Consider the following 15,973-nt stretch of genomic DNA (forward strand, 5'->3'; position numbering starts at 1 on the left):
GTGATACACTTTTATAGTGGAGCGGAAAAAGAAAGGATAACCGAGGGCATACATGTCGTAAGTAGTCGCGTGAATGGTCTGTCCTGTGTACAAGCATGAGCGTATCGAATGGTATGTTATACAAGTGTTTAGGAAAGGAAAAGGATATCAAGACCAAGGATCACCCCAAAGCGAGTTGGCCGTTGAAGTCGCAACTTCATCCGAGTTTGAAGATTCAAATCCGGGTGTGACTCCAGAAGTAGAAGGGATTTGACCCTGCGACAGTGACTTGTCCCCGTCAGTACCAGTAATATCAATCAGAAGTTCATTTGAGTCGCTGCCAGCAGGTGGTGAGGTATCATTGGTAGGCATGGTTGGGTCAGTGGTGGCAACAACAGGAGAACTATTGTCCAATCCAGAAAGGGCATTATTCAACGGCGTTTGGGCCAAGTCGATTTTCGTGACCACATCCTCGTCATCACTCGTCTTGGTCTCTCCGTTCCCCGCATTCGTCACATCTGCCACCGCTGCATCACTGGCGACCCCGCGCCCACCACCGCCCGCCACGTCCCCCTCTGACGTCGCTCCGCTTTCTAAAACATCCATGATCTCGCTCTTCACCCCTCCATCCTTCACCTCCCCGTTCGTCGCTCCGTTGTCTTCCCCCTCCGCTTTGGCGTCGACCAGCGACGCTTCCTTAACCCCCGCCTCTGCCTTTGCCACCTCTACCGCCCCTGTTGCCTTTCCCTCCCCTTGAGGGGGTATTGGGTCTGTCTCCAGTTGGAGTATTGGTTTCGTCCTCGGGGTTGGAGGTGTCTCCGTTTTCTTTTGAACCTTTTCCTTTGGCTGTGCCGTTAACCTTGTTGCTGTCTTCTTGGTGACTGGCTTGACTGGTTGCTGAGGTATTAACGGGGGTCTTGGGTTCCTTGGTTCCTAGAAGAGAGATCAGCAAGATAAGAAGAAAAAGGTTATAAGGCGACGGTCACCAATCCACCTGGCAGAGGAGTAGTAGCTTTTTCATCACCATTTGGAGTCTCAGGTTGAGGCTCGATCTTGAAGAGATCGCAAACGATGGCATGTAATTCGTTGCCGTGGACATGAGCCGAGGTAGGGCTTCGTGCACCAGTTGGGGACACACTCCCCCTGGAAACCTCGCGGGCGCACGCAATCATCAGCGTTGTTTCCATGCCAAGCTTCATGCCCTCTGGTAGGGTCAAGGGCTCTTCACGTTCACAGAGCCGGGCAAAGCATGGGACAAGGAGCCTACGATCGACGGCATTTTCTTGGTAGATGGCAATGCGGTCAAGATCAGGGAACTCGAGCTTCTCGAGCTGCCGTACCGCCAGGTTCTTGACCTCAGGGAAGGTCCACCGATGAGCAAGTTTTAAAATGATTTCCCATTCCTCAACCGTTCGGTTGTACAGGGAGTATCGTCTACGATAGTGATCGTTAGAGGCATCGTAAAACCGAAAAGAAGAGGTACTTACGGGTTATAAAATACCCACAAAAATAGCTCAAATTCCGCCGGCTTGACCTCTTCGAGAACAATCGCATTTGAATCATTGACACCTGTACGAACGGCACCAGGCGAGGCTGGAACCGTCAGATAATTCCGGAAGTATAGAGACTCTCTTTCAAAAAAGTATCGATGAACGCGAAATTGGATATGCTCAATCTGGAGACATGCCACGTCAAAGTCTGTAAAAATCCAGCAACATGCCCACTCACGAGGAAAGAAAGGTCAGCTCCCTGAATGTAGTATGTAGGATGACGGCTGACTGCCAAGAAGACGTCGTTAGTGCTTGCAGGCATTAGAATTGTAGCTCGTTGGCTGAGGGAAGAAAAACGGAGAGAGAGGGGGTTGAGAAGAAAATATTGGTCGGGCGCTTCAGCTTTTGAACAATCTTGAACAATGTACACGTGTATGGAACACGTTCCGACATCCTTTTGTACCGATCAAACATGAGGCTTGCAGGTTCGCAGCTTTCACTTCGACAACCGGCGCGGGTACATGCTTCAGCGAAGCCATTGAGATAACTTCACGCCAGAAATGCCCGACGAGAACAATGTGCAAAGCGCGAAACCATCGCGAAACGATGTAAGGTATGCACAGTTGCATAAACTTCCGAATTCAGCCACAGACGGAGGTATAGTCTTCAAGGGTTATTCATGTCCTCCAAAACATATGCGGTATTTGAGAGGCCTCTTTGTGCCAACAAAACCAAGAAATAGAGGCAGTAACATGTTGAATAAGATTTCTACCAGCTCGAAAGATAATCATACACCATCATAAACACCTAGAGCGCCTACGTCCTCTGTCAGTCGCCGCTGCTTTCTTGGAAATGCTAGGCTCATGCGCCGAGTCGTCGGATTTGTCTCGCGTCGACGGTCCTGGGGTTTGCCCTCTATTAAAGAGCACTCTCTGTACTGACCCATCTTTTCCACCCTCGAGCCCATGTTTGGGTTTGGATTCAACAATCCCCGATCTTTGTTTCCTCTCCTTCCCCTTCCCCTCTGTTTTGACCTGTGAAGGTGACGGTTCATCACTTTCAGAACTATGTCCCCGCTCCGACATCCCACGATTCGCGTTGTTACCCGTCGGACTGGAATAAATATCCATAGCGTCTTCATCAACGTCCTCGCGTTCAATTTTGAAGGAAACCCTCCTCCCTCTGGATTTGCTTCGTTCAACCAATGACTTTCTCCGACCGTTTTCTTTCGGTTCACCTGGCGACGACATGGCTTCAGGAGTATCAGGAGGCGCAGTCGCATTTGAGAATTCAGGGTTATACGCATACGTGTAAGGATGCGGGTGGTGAGTGGGTGTGATATACATGGGTTGATGACCTTGGTCACGGCGGCGAGAAGGGGTGTATGGAACCCCAGGCGCGGGCCAGGGCCCGCCTACAAGTGCGGACAATTGGTGCATTGCTTGTGAAATTATAAATTGTGCACGCGGATCTGGTATGGGTGAGAAAACATTGGAGGGTTGGGTATGAGGGTGAGGTGGCGGGTACATAGGTAATGGATATGGGTAAAACGGGGGCGGAAAGGAGCTCAGATGTGATTTCGAACAGCGACCGGCTCGAGAATGCATGCTGGTGTCAGAGTGCTCTGATTCAGAGTTTGAGCCAGAGGCAGAAGGCGACCGCCTAGGTTTTGATTTCGAACGTCGTTTTTGGCCAGAATTCTGGGCATCCCTCCGTTTGACCTCCGAACCTGAAGCAAGGCATGAGGAAGAAGAGGATTCCGAACGAATCATACGCACCAGAAGGAACTTCAGGGGGGGTTGAGCCAGAGGCAGAAGGAGACCGCCTGGATGTTGACTTTGATCGTCGTTTTTGGCCAGACTTCTGGGTATCCCTCCGTTTGACCTCCGAATCTGAAACAAGGCATGAGGAAGAAGAGGATTCCAAGCGAATGATGCGCACCAGAAGGGGATTCAGAGTCTGACTTGGACGCTAGCTTGTGATGGGGAGGCGGTAGTTCCCTATGCTGCTTGCTTGACTTCGATTTGGCAGCCTTTGGTTCCACTGTCGACGGGGTAGTCTCATCCTGTAATGCATCGCCCTCAGACGAGGAGACGACACGTTTCCGCTTCCTCGGACTGGTTTCTGAACCCGATGGCCGTGATGGACCAGATCTCGTGTCGGCTGGTACTGGCATCTCAACTTCCTCTTTGTGGGATTCAGCCGATCCTGGAACAGGGCTGTGACATTTGTTAACAGCTCGTATTCCATTGGAAGACTGTATTTTCATTTTCGATGGCCCCGCCGAGGAAGATGAGAGCTTGATAATGGGGTCATCGTCCTCTTCTTGATACTCCCCAGGAATATCAGGCTGAATCGGGGTCTTATGACGGCGTTTGCGAACATCGGGCGCAATTTCCTTTTCTTTGCCTTTACCGTTCTTTGACGGTGGCACCTCATTTTTGCCATCGACGTTGCTGGCTGCATGGGTTGGTCTAATTTCCTGACCAAAGGAGCGTCGCTTTACGATCACCACTTCCGGTATCAGTCGAGGGACCTTTTGGGGTGAAATTTCAAGCTCAGGCCTTGGTACGTTTTTTGAATTTAGAACCTCCGCTGTCGTTTTCTTTGACAATCTCTTCTGAGCGTTGTCCTTTGACAATTTCGCCAGGTCAATACGCGGAATGGGGATTTTATCTTCTGCTGAGTCCAAGGGGGCACTAGATTTTAATCGGGGTCTCCCCCGACCCCGCTTGGGTGGAAAGGCTTTCGAATGTGAGGCGGGTGAAGATAATGTTGGTGGGGGACTGGCTGATGGTTGAACAAGATAACTTGAGCAACCGATATCTGTATCCTCGGAAGATTTGGAATACGGAGGAGTTTGTAGCTGTGTCCGCGACGGCTCTTTGATGAATTTCGGAGTTCGAGAAGCCTTCGTAGGAATGGGAGGCTCAATTATTTCAACATCACTGTCGCTGTCACTTGGTGGGACTATACGGTCTGCGTTCTCTTTCTTCGTAGTTGGATTTGGATAGACGATACTTGCTTTGGTCACCTCCCAGTTATTGAGTTCATCGTCGGAGCTTAAGTCGTCAACCACAGCCAAAGAATGATCCCAAGGTGGATCATTAGGCCTGTCGTCCTGCTCATTTCCCCCCTTTTGCCTCGACTCGTCTTCGTCCACTTCCTCGGCATCATCAGAGGTAGGCCTCTCGGAGTCGCTGGTATCCCCCTGTTCATCCTCCTCCTCGAAAGATGGAGTGCTTTCGATATCGTCCTCGGGTTCGCTTCCACAAGCCTCCTTCCGAATTCTCTCAGCCTCCAAGAACTGTCTCAAGTCCTCTGCATCACGGGGGTCTAGAGGAGCCACCGGTGGCACCCTTCTTCCATCCATATCTGAGTGCACCTCATCAGATTCTCCGTTTTCTTGAGCAAAAAGGTCGAGTTCGTCGATATCGTCCTCGTCTTCTTCTGCATCAGCTCCATCTTTTTCTTTATTGTTTTTCGGCTCTAATTCAGCACCAAACTCCAATTTCCGCGATTTTCGAATGACGCCGTTATCCTTGACGATCTCACCCGTCCTTATGTCCACGATATCATCTTCATCTAATCTTCGGGTGTAGCGTTCTGCGAGCTGCGACCAAACATCGAGTAAACGCAAAGTCGATGCCTCGCGCTCCTTCTGAAGATCAAGAGGTGGCTCTGGAGTAGATTTCGCTGGGGAGGACGACTGGACCGAAGACTGTCGCGAAATTGATAGAAAACGCTGCCTCTTTAGAGGTGGTGCAGAGTCGGTGAGTCTGTATGGTTGTGGGAAGAATGAGCGGACTGGAGGAGGGGACGCGGACGGGGTAATAAGTGGGGGCTTCTCTATAGACTTGCGAATTGGTAGAGGCTCCATTCAAATTGGCTCGTAGCAAAGATTATATACAAGGCAACCAGCGAGAACGAGCAATGGGTTCGGCGTTTAGCTTTCACGTGACCCCGTCGTGGCGTGACTTTGTCCAAACTCATGCTTGCCACTTTCCAACATGCTTTCCAATATCTTCATCATATCGGTCATCCGGGATCGATGATTTTTTTCAATGATATCCAACACCTTCTCACTAAAGGCATCTGAGTTGCGGATACCCTTCATCAAATACAATTCAATTGAATCACCATCTTTACTGACCAAGGGTCTTCTCTCCAGAACGACGCTCATCCAGCTTTGACATGATCTTTGCTAACTGCTCTTGGACCTCCTCGCGGTCTTGCTCCCGTGATCGTTTATCTACTCCTTTGGCCTTCTCTGCACCATAAGAATCACAACCCAATTCGCATCTTTCAGACCGCTCCCGGAGCATAGCGCTCAAACTTGCAAGTTGGTCACTTTGTCGTTTCAGACCTTCCAAACGGGAGAAGTGTTCTGTAGGCAAGGTTGGCGACTGGTCTGGCATGATGTTGATTCCTAGGTTGTGACGTTGAGGTTTAGTTCTACTCCGAATCCAACAGACCAAAACTTATATAAGTGGGCCGGAAGCCGGAAGAAGCTGTGATGTCAGTCAATAATAGAAACTGATTGAATTCCTATAGACAGTCACATTAAGACTTGGCCGCTCAGTGGCGAAAGATGAAAAGCTTCCAAGCCCCATATATAATGTTCTAGTCGTTGAGTTTTTGAGATCGGCGGGTACACTGCTATTTTCCACGAAGCACGTTTTGCTTCCTTGTGTATGTCGGTGATTCCGAGTCTTTCAACCCAGAGAGGGTACGTTCCTTAGCTGCGGCGTCGTAATTGCGCATCCTGGAAAGATGATATTAGTGACCGCTATGATCACAGTAGGGCTACTGACTTATGTTTTCTGAGTTAGAGGTTTGTCCCCCGTTTCGTCGTCGGCTTTTATCAAACCCTCCTCCGCAGGTGAGAGGGTAACGAACGACGTATGCAATCTTGCTGCCCACCTACGGGCCTAAATCGAACGAAAGTCAGCTCAAAAGGATAATTGCCTTCGGTGGCACACACCGGTTGGAAAACATGCTCTCGATCCCCAAAGTCGTAGAAAAACACAGAGTAGAACGCGACCGCTGCAAAGTTCGTAAGGTATTGTAAGGTAGGTTCAGATAGAAATCAAAAAACAGACGTACCTGGTATCACCGTCAAGGAAACTAGACGTGACATGAGGTATACCCAAGGTGGTCGGAAATCTTCGCCTTCGGGTTTGGGTATCCTATGCACAGGAGCCCCCGATAACCTCTGGCTCGTGGACAATCTGCGCTGGAGGACGAGAGCGTGTTGCCGATTTAGCGGACCAAAAATCATCCTGTTAAGGAGCTGAGCTGGCGGCCAACGAAGGGAGAAGGATGAGAGAGAACTTGAAAGTGTGGTATGTAGGTCGACCGAGCTAAACCTGAGAACCGTCGTCTCCTTGAAATCTGGAGGTAAGTGCACAAGAGGAACGGAAGTTGCCGCTGCAACCTGACCGCAACAGTCAACTCTCAAAATTCATAACAAAAGTGCCAGTCCGTTCTCAACTTCTCAAGCTGTCTTCCCCTATAAAAGAAAATGAAAGTTCAAGGCGCTGCTCTTCTCTTCGCTATGCTCTTACTTTCTAAACAAGTATACAGGAGACATCGATTCACGCCTTCGTCGACTCCACAGTATGAAGGTTACGCCTTCGTAACTTACGTCCCTCCCTTTGTTTCAGGAGTGGAGGGGCCCACTCACTGAGCGCTGAACGCATATCATATCACATCGCTCCTTCTTCAGGGGTCACTGTCTGTAGCCATCGGGGTCCAACGCTGCTTATTGAAGGCAATGAACCCAAGAACGACCACTACTTTCGAGTGAGATTTTTATAATTCAACGCCAAGAAATTTATTGCTCAGCCTTGTAGTTGCAGGGAGTGTATATCGCTCAGTGTCCTCCCTGGAAGGGACCCATTTGTTATTTCTACGCTGGGATGACCTTTGAGCACAATATCTGTCTCCAGAAAGCACCAGAAGACAATGGTACTCAACCAGTATGCCTTCTAGCGGCGGATCACGATCACCACACACCACCCACCGCGGTATCTGCCAGGCATGGCACTCAAGGCGATCGGATCCTACTTTTTTGGGGCTCGTGAAAATCGAGTACAAACGCCTTGTCTTCAAACCGGGCGTATTCTAACTATCGCATACACCTGTTTCTCTTGATACCAATGATTATCCTTGCGTTGAATCTGGACGATCAAACTATAAGTGGAAGTTCAACTTGACGTCAATGCCAGTTGTCGTGACTTTCCATGGAGTCATCATTTGCTCTAACATGTTATTCAAGCTGCATCATCCCCTGATAAGCGTGCCCTTCCCAACGCGGATGGGACGACGGCACGACAACGAAGCGATGCACGGTCTCTGACCGAGTTCTGCGGGATTCAAAGGGATTTATGGAACTTAAACTTTTCTTCGCCAGGTCCCTGCTTTGGATTGCCAACTTTCCGCAATGATCACTGAACCAGAATATTTGGCTGCATTAAGATTTGCTTGAGGGCATTTGGAAGCAACAACAAGGCAAGGCGAAGTATCAATGTAATCTTATATCCAGTCTGGCCCCCACACAAGTATTTGACTCTAAGTTCCAATGTCTGGCCACAGATTATGGTGATAACCTCTCTATTTTCCATTGTGGGGTATCTTCCGAGGCGCCGTTGACGCGAAGGTAACGAATACGATCGTGCAGACGAGAAGGCTTTCCGCACCAAAACTCTACTTCACTATATGTTTGGGTTACTTAGAGCGTGAGCTTCGAAGTATCGGTGAAAAGACGCACTTTGGAACGACTCGCCACCCACCCCAGAAATCAGGAGTCGGGATGCGGCCCTCCAATAATTCCCCTTCTTCATGCACGCCAAACCGTTCCTCCACCTTTTTAAACCGGGCGGCTATATCTCCTTCACCTATAACCTTACTCTGCTTGCTCGCCCAAGCTCCCACTTGACTTCCCAGAGGTCGGCTTTGGAAGTATTGATCGTTCTCCTCCGGTGTCAGCTTCTCTACCCTCCCAAGGATTCTGACAGACCTGTGAACCTCCCTCCAGTAGAATACCAATGCCGCATTTGGGTTAGATAGAAGTTCCCGAGATTTGCGAGAGGTGTAGTTGGTGTAAAATACGAAGCCATGGGAATCTAGTTGTTTGAAGAGCACGATGCGGGCTGATGGTATTCCATTGGGTGTTGCGGTCGAAAGAGACATTGCCTCTGGCTCAGCGACGACGCCACCCTCCACTGCTTCCTTAAACCAAGTTTTGAATTGGTCAAGAGGAGATGCTGGCGCGTTTTCCGGGGTGAGGTGGTCTGGTGTAACATATTGAGTGTGTGGTAAGACTTGTAGTTTATCTGGTGCTGGTTGCGAGATGACTGCTTCCATGCTCAGTTGGTGGGATCTACGCAAAAAAGGTGAAATGGATATCGCAAGCAATCGAGGCCGAATCATAAGAGGTGCCGGAGATTAGATTAGATCTTTCCTCAACACGGCAATCGCCGACGAACCGCGGACCATTCTCACAATGTCTCCTGCTCATTGTCTGCGACGGCGTACTGATCATGCTACATTCCATCTACGATCTCACCACATTTTGTAGGAAGACGACAGGAAATGTGCCCGCAAAACTTGTTGTACGTCAATTAGTCAACACTTTTCATCACTGAGGTCACATTTCTTTCGTCCAAGGGTGCATCCACGACGGTTGTAGGCTCAAAGATGTACCTTTTTGTATGTGATACGCTTATTATCGTGTTATTTCGAACTAATCTCCTCTTAGGGGGGCAGACTAGTCACCGAACGAAGAATGGTGAATGATCTATACATCTTTGATTTGGACACCTTCGTATGGGAGAGAATTCCACCGTTAGCCGAAGATGATGTCCCTAGAGCGCGTTACTTTCATAGTGCCGATACTTGTGAGTTTTTCTACTCACATGTGCAGCTGTTTCTCTGATAGCACCCAGGGAACAATCAACTGGTTGTGTTTGGCGGAATGAGCAATCAGCCTGACTCCCCCAACCCCGACGAGCTCTGTGTATTGAACGACGTCCGCTTCTTCGACATTCCTACGCGACGCTGGCTACCGGATTTACACGGCTCCATCTCTTCTCCAGAAAATCTCATACCACGCGCTCGATACGCTCACTTATCCTCTGTAACCTCCGATCGTTTATTCATTATCGGTGGCCAAGATTTTTTCAATACATGGTTGGACGATGTTTGCGTTTACGACCTTTTTGCCAAAACCTGGGTGCAACGGCGCGATTACCCTCGACATTGCGGAACATACCGCAGCGTAGCTGTTTCATCTCAATCTATCATCCGTTCACCCCAGGAGGAAGTACAGGCCTCGCTGTCGACCTCCACTATCGGCCCTCCTGGGACCCGCTTTCATTCTGGGAAAGCAAATAACCCTACTCCGGATGTGACACCTTCTGAAGGTTTGGTCCATCTCCCATATTCAGCTGCCCCGACGGAAGATCATCCCAGCGATATCTACCTTTACAGCAATTATAATGTAATCCCTTTTTTCATCCTTCTATCAAACTTTATGCTTACGTCTTATATCAGTTTACTGATGTCAAACGTGAACTTGAAGTTTTTTCCCCCTTACCTGATGTCGACTTCACAATACAAGACCGTTCGACCGCAATGACGGGCTCAACGTTCCCTCCTGGACTACGTTTTCCCACTGGAGCAATTTTGGGCAATCATTTAATCATCGCAGGTACTTATCTGGCCCACAGCTACCAGTCTTTTTCGATATGGGTCTTGGACTTGAATGCGATGACTTGGTCACGCATCGATCCCGGGAAAGCCGTGGAAACTGGTTCTTGGTTTCGCGGTTGTTTGTGGCCAGAGGCAAACAAGTTCCTTATTTTCGGAAATCGCAACGGTAACCTTGTTGATGACTACAATCGTCGACTTCTCAGTTGGGATAACGTCGCAGTTGTAGATCTTGAAGCTTTTGGTATATATCAAGCCCCTCCTTTAAAGCTTGATCTCCGCATGCAGGAACTTGGGCTGGCCGCGCTCGAAGAAAGCGTATTAACGGACTTTGAAATAATTTGCGATGATGGTCGTAAAATCCCCTGCTCGCGAAAGATTTTGGAAGAGCGCTGGCCATGGTTCAAAGAAAAAAAGAAACAACTGTTGAAAACTGCCGACTCAACACTCCAAACTCTGCCCACTTCGGCTATGCATGTTCCGCTTCCCGAAACGGCAGGACCAGTTGGCCAGCCACGAGCTGACCCTCGTTTAACGCCTCGCTCCTTCCGTCTTTCTGAATCTTATCCCGTTACCTTGGCTTTGCTGCAATATTTTTATTCACTAGCCCTCATTACTCCCCTACAACACGCACCCACCGTTTTGAGCCAGCTCTTGGTTTTATCCACTAATTACCGCATCTCGCATCTAGAGGCTTTGGTGAAGCATGCGATGCACAGGGCCCTCTCCAACTCCACATCTGTGGGCGTATATGAAGTAGCGACCTTGTGCGGTTGTCGTAGTTTACAAATCCGGTATGTCGTTGGTTTTTGTCTCTGTCATCAGATCTTGACAGGTTTGATCAGAGCATTAAAGACTGTTATGGTGCGTGCCGGTACGATTTCCGAGATCTGATATTTACCTTCCATCTTGCAGTCTTATACCCAGAAGCGCCCTTCTCGATCGAAAGGAGAAAAAGATGGTGGGGGTAGCGGTCGACCGCCAGATGCTGGTGGATCTTCCCAGGATGGTTCCGCAGGTGGACGCCCTTCAAACAATTCCAGGTATATTTCACGACCACGTGGAACATCAGACGCGAAGTGGCGGACGTTGACTGATAATGGAGCAAGTAGTTCAGGATATAGTAAGTAGGTTCATCCCAAAATGTACACCTTGTACCCACATTAACAGCTTGAGCCTCAAAGATTCCCGAAGAAGTGATCCGCAAGTACTAATATCCCCTCCTTCAGTGGTCACCATCCCTTCCAACGAGCAGGTGCACCCACAACATCCCATCTTGGCGGGTGAAATTTTTGGACTGACGATCAAGAAGCAACCTATTCTAAACCCGACTAGCCAAGAGCCTGTAGGGAATATTTTCCCCCAAACAGCGTCGCAGGACCGTTCCCTTTCTACACCGTCTTCCCCTGCCCCAGAACCTGGTGGTCTGTCTACCAATAGTAGTACAGACCTTCCTGGACGTGGACAAGCCCGCCTCGAAGCTTACCCAACTACCTTGCCTTTTGTACCTTTCCATCTTCCTAGACCACGCCCGCCTCTCATTGAAATAGACAGCACCGATAATATTTCATCAGCTCAATCAAATGAGGGGGCCTCGCCCCTCACACCCTCCTCTCCATCCCTTGATGATACTGATTCCGCTGCTCAAATTCTTATCCCCATCATCGTTCAAAAAGGAACAAGCTTCCAAAAGGCCCTAACTGAGCCTTCCGTTGTCTCGCTCAAGCTCTCATCCCTGTCTCCGTTGTCGCCTTCATGGGTGAAAGCGGCGACCAACCGTTCTCCTGGAAAAAGGAAGACGGACGCACGTCCTACCTCAAATAAAACCCTTGTTCGAGATGTTCAAACCTTCGCCACCCGACCCAAGTTAGTGTCATTAAATTGATGTCATTGGGTTGATTTCCTTTGCATGCATTTTCGCACCTCTGCTTTTTTATTCTCTAATTTTTCTTGCATTTGTCATACGTTCTTTGATTTTTCAAAATACAATTTATGTAGTGCCCCTTTCTGAATTTCGCAAAATTCTTGGTTTGGTTCCATTGAAGATGCGGAATGGAGGTTTGACACATCTTCACCAGGTCATATATAAATTCCCACTGCTCTGAATTAGATCCTGCTTGCGTCTCGATGCGCTCAAGATTCGGAAAGAGCGTATCGAGAAAGGTGGCGATACTGAGTTTCTGTTTCCAGCCAATCGCGACTTTAACTTCTGGCGAGGTTCCGACGGAAAGTCTGGCTTCTCTGCAGATACTGTCTCTCGCATTCGCCTGTACCCGTCATTGTTGTGCGGCCGGGAAGAAAAATACGCAAGGCGGCTGAGAAGAGGAGAGCAGATCCCAAGAGGGGCACACACTTTGAATAGTGGGATTGTTGTTCTCCGAGTATGCTTCCAGAACTTTGATATTTATTCAAGTTATACAGACCCTTCTTTATCAAATCTTGTGGTGTGTTTGCATTCGAACGCAGCCCCGCGGCCCCCGCCCTTGCATAAAATATTTGGACGCTAAAGCGGGCGGTGAGGGCAAATGAAGGACTCGGAGGAGGCAGAGATTCGGAAGACATCAAGATTCGAGGCACCCGTTTTGCCATTTTCTCTAAACCAACATCCATGGCAAATATCGATCCCACCGAGTTCGTTTATCGAAGGTTAGCTCCGAGTTGTAGAATGTCATGTATCACGGATTCCTGACCTTTAGCAGACGACCAACCGTAACTGGTTTCATGTCACGGGCATTGTGGCTTTGCGTGCCTCAGAAACTCAGGATGTTCATCTACCGATGTGGGGTACGCGCCGGTACACCCACTTCATCTCCTAGAGTCTTCCGCCTCCCTTTCGGGCTCTATGCCAAAGTCGGCAACGATTCGAACATTATGGAAGGGCTTGCCACACAATACGTGTCGATTAATACCTCTATCCCCGTTCCAACCGTCCTCGACATCGTCAAGACTCACATTGGCACCCTTTTTCTAATGACACGAGTCCCTGGCAATCCGGTCGCTGACATACAAGGTGGTCTCAACATGGCATCCCCAGAACAACTTTAAGTATTCGCCAACACCAGCATGATTGGCTCACCAACTCCAAACCCTAACGCCGCCTGGTGATGGCTCAATTTGCGGCTTGTTGGGAGGCGATTTCTTGAGCTATCGAATCTACTGCGATGCTCGCGTGGGGCCTTTTGAATCCCAAGATATATTCCATGGGGAGCCATTCTGTACGCTCCAGCCTAGCGCTGACCCAGCAATCGTGGCTCTTGCTGAATCCGTGCGACAAAAACGTTACCGTATGTGCTTCACTCACGGTGACTTGTCGCCGAACAACATTCTTGTCGATGATCATTTCCGACCAGTCGGACTCATTGATTGGCAATGTGCAGCATGGATGCCTGAATACTGGGATTTCACGACAGCGCTGTGGGGTCGCCAGCGCTACCTGTCGTGGTTCAACTCCTTTAAGTCGGTGTTTCCACAGTATGAAGATGAACTGGCGATTGAAATGGAGTCATGGAAGACTATCTGCCCTTGGTAGTTCATCTAACACTCATCTTTTGACTGTTAGCTTCTCATCATTGTACATATAATTTTGATCAGAACGAAAAGATAATAATTGTTTTGTACTATAATAACATGGAAAATGTCTATCATAAAAGTAAAATATGTCATGAAGTTCATAAAAAGACATCGCCTACATCCATAGAGTGTGGAGGTGGTGCATGATAATCCAGAATTGTAGCAAAATCAGGATCTGGCGTCGAATGATTAGTGGAAGGGGGAGGTTCATTGTTGCGAATCGTATCAGCTTCTAAAGATGCAGGGACTTCGTTGGATTCAGTTTCAGGAGGCTCTGATACTGCTTGAGGATTGGGGGCAGGTTGCTCGGGTTCGGGATAAGTGAAGATGTGATTGACTGTTGAACAAAATGATGCGCATGTCAGTGACCTGATATCCTATAACTGGACATTTACTTACACTCTCGTGCGTGTGCTAGACCGTTCGAGAGGTAAGTAAGTGAAACGTGAGCAGCAAGGTAACAAAAAGTATACATACCAAGCTCTCTCTGATGGGTGCACGAACTTCCATCTTTGCAGTCCTTGCGATTCGTGACAGCCTCTTCAAGAAAACCTTTCTGACGTTCACGTATCCACCATTCTTTCAACCCCCATAGAAGGACTTCTGTCGCGCAGACCCTGCAGATTCTGTTACGAGTGCCTTCTACGGCTGCGTCCGCTCCCGCTGCAACACCATGTATATCACTAAATAAATCTAGTTCGATTAAAGGTTGGAAACCGCCAGGCTGCGATTGGATGTGCGTGACGATCTGCAATCACAAATGTGAAAAGTGTCCCCAAGAAAAGATAAGCTACAAACCTCGCGATAAATATGCCTAGGCGTTAACCTCTGCGAGTTTAAGTAGTCAAGCATGATATCGACTTCGACGGTGTTGCCATCAAAGCACTCATAGACGTCAGCACTCTGGATGAGGTCGCTGACAGCTGAGAGTCCATGAGGATGCTGTGAAATAATTGGTGCCGCTAAACAGCGGCCTTGAACACCAATCCCACAGAAAAAGACCTGACACATATCGCATCTGGTCGTTACAGGGGCCCGAACAGCCAGAAGATTTTCACTGTAAAGGTCTTAGTCAATGTTTGCAAAATTTCAAAGGGCACTTGCCAGTTGCCACAATGGGCGTGACCTGGGGGCAGACCATCATCTAGCGGCCAGGCGTGCTCGGCATCAACATTAGGATCGGGGACAGGCTGCGGACACCTGTAGCCGTACGGGTTACCTGGCAAGCAATGAGGGCAAGGGTGGGCAAAATCAGTGCTCTGGTTAATATTTGGCTCGGGCGAAGCTTCTCTCGGTGCAGGCAGCTAAATATGTTCAGCCTGTCAGATCATGATATGAAGGAGCTAGATAAACGTACACGTAAGGATTGTCCAACTTTATACAACTCATCTGCTTGTTCGCGTTCACGTTCCGTGCGAGCTTTATGAGGTGCAAGGCGAAGCAAGGTATCGACCACAGTCTGCAATGCACGGAACGGGCTGACAATTGTTGATTGACCACGGCAAGCTGGGCAATTCGTGCCTCCATTCTGCAGACGAATGGGGTTAACATAAGAATTTGAAAGGGATCCAAGGGGACGCATTGATAGAAGACTTGGATGTCGAGATCTCAAGAAATCAAGGTGCCAGGGCATGATGTCTAGGTGCTAATTTCAATCGACGGAGACTTACACGAATCCATAATACGCAACAGCTGGGAGAAGGGTGAAGGGTAAATCACAACATTGCGGGGCATTCAAGCGCTACCATTTACCTTCCACAAAAGAAATGTTGACAGGGCATGACAAGTACAGGTCGGTAGACGAGCTCCGAGCAGCATCCGCACTGCAAGTCTTGAGCCAATTCGTCCGGAAAGCTTGACATATCAGTGACATCGGTTCTATCGATTTCAGGAGCACCAGCCTCCTTCAATCTCTTCCGACTGATATCTGCGACATCCTCAAAGGATGGTGAGGCTCGTCGTTTGAGTGTAGTGAAGGTGGCAGAGTCTCGAGGTTGCGAGTGGGCTACGTCGAAGGGCTTGAGAACTTCAGATAAATGTGGGAGGTCGTTTTCGCTCATCTTCGAAGGCGGGATGGCTGTGGTCAAGTGGCGAAAGACAGTTAAGGTGTTGGCTAGAAGCACCCTCCCCTTTTTGGAAATTCCTCATTAACAACTTCCGCCGGTCAAACCCATCAGTATTTTATGAAACAATGGTTTGGTAAAACTATTGATACACGAAAT

At 48.9% G+C, this 15,973-nt stretch overlaps 6 protein-coding genes across 6 annotated transcripts; 2 read left to right on the forward strand and 4 right to left on the reverse strand.

The window, feature by feature from the left end:
* Window positions 1-42: 42 nt before the first annotated feature.
* Window positions 43-6,017, reverse strand: LACBIDRAFT_292519 (uncharacterized protein). Its single transcript, XM_001876181.1, has 9 exons — window positions 5,945-6,017; window positions 5,623-5,898; window positions 3,411-5,276; window positions 3,248-3,361; window positions 2,290-3,198; window positions 1,467-1,677; window positions 974-1,413; window positions 814-912; window positions 43-749 (listed from the first exon to the last, which is right to left on the reverse strand). Exons 2-9 carry the CDS (start codon window positions 5,885-5,887, stop codon window positions 148-150), a joined length of 4,506 nt encoding a protein of 1,501 aa, XP_001876216.1. The 5' UTR covers window positions 5,888-5,898; window positions 5,945-6,017; the 3' UTR covers window positions 43-147.
* LACBIDRAFT_309004 (uncharacterized protein) lies at window positions 5,997-6,874 on the reverse strand. Its single transcript, XM_001876182.1, has 4 exons — window positions 6,576-6,874; window positions 6,454-6,515; window positions 6,284-6,392; window positions 5,997-6,234 (listed from the first exon to the last, which is right to left on the reverse strand). Exons 1-4 carry the CDS (start codon window positions 6,748-6,750, stop codon window positions 6,185-6,187), a joined length of 396 nt encoding a protein of 131 aa, XP_001876217.1. The 5' UTR covers window positions 6,751-6,874; the 3' UTR covers window positions 5,997-6,184.
* A 1,049-nt stretch (window positions 6,875-7,923) lies between these two features.
* On the reverse strand, window positions 7,924-8,903 carry LACBIDRAFT_182757 (uncharacterized protein; the record flags this gene model as incomplete). Its single annotated transcript, XM_001876183.1, has 2 exons — window positions 7,924-8,185; window positions 8,242-8,903. 2 exons carry the CDS (start codon window positions 8,901-8,903, stop codon window positions 8,068-8,070), a joined length of 780 nt encoding a protein of 259 aa, XP_001876218.1. The 3' UTR covers window positions 7,924-8,067.
* Window positions 8,904-9,013: 110 nt separating this feature from the next.
* On the forward strand, window positions 9,014-12,066 carry LACBIDRAFT_309006 (uncharacterized protein; the record flags this gene model as incomplete). Its single annotated transcript, XM_001875758.1, has 8 exons — window positions 9,014-9,085; window positions 9,141-9,182; window positions 9,232-9,370; window positions 9,419-9,972; window positions 10,026-10,975; window positions 11,027-11,045; window positions 11,097-11,304; window positions 11,366-12,066. 8 exons carry the CDS (start codon window positions 9,014-9,016, stop codon window positions 12,064-12,066), a joined length of 2,685 nt encoding a protein of 894 aa, XP_001875793.1.
* Window positions 12,067-13,257: 1,191 nt separating this feature from the next.
* Window positions 13,258-13,710, forward strand: LACBIDRAFT_230584 (uncharacterized protein; the record flags this gene model as incomplete). The annotated part of the gene is made up of 1 exon (XM_001875759.1): window positions 13,258-13,710. A coding segment is annotated over one exon (453 nt), but the record flags the coding sequence as incomplete, so codon positions are not given.
* A 139-nt stretch (window positions 13,711-13,849) lies between these two features.
* LACBIDRAFT_309007 (uncharacterized protein) lies at window positions 13,850-15,811 on the reverse strand (the record flags this gene model as incomplete). Its single annotated transcript, XM_001876184.1, has 8 exons — window positions 13,850-14,088; window positions 14,151-14,165; window positions 14,229-14,499; window positions 14,550-14,808; window positions 14,856-15,055; window positions 15,109-15,279; window positions 15,422-15,443; window positions 15,504-15,811. 8 exons carry the CDS (start codon window positions 15,809-15,811, stop codon window positions 13,850-13,852), a joined length of 1,485 nt encoding a protein of 494 aa, XP_001876219.1.
* Between the last annotated feature and the right edge of the window lie 162 nt (window positions 15,812-15,973).

Source organism: Laccaria bicolor, genomic scaffold (assembly GCF_000143565.1).
Source record: "Laccaria bicolor S238N-H82 LACBIscaffold_3 genomic scaffold, whole genome shotgun sequence".
NCBI lineage: Eukaryota > Fungi > Basidiomycota > Agaricomycetes > Agaricales > Hydnangiaceae > Laccaria > Laccaria bicolor.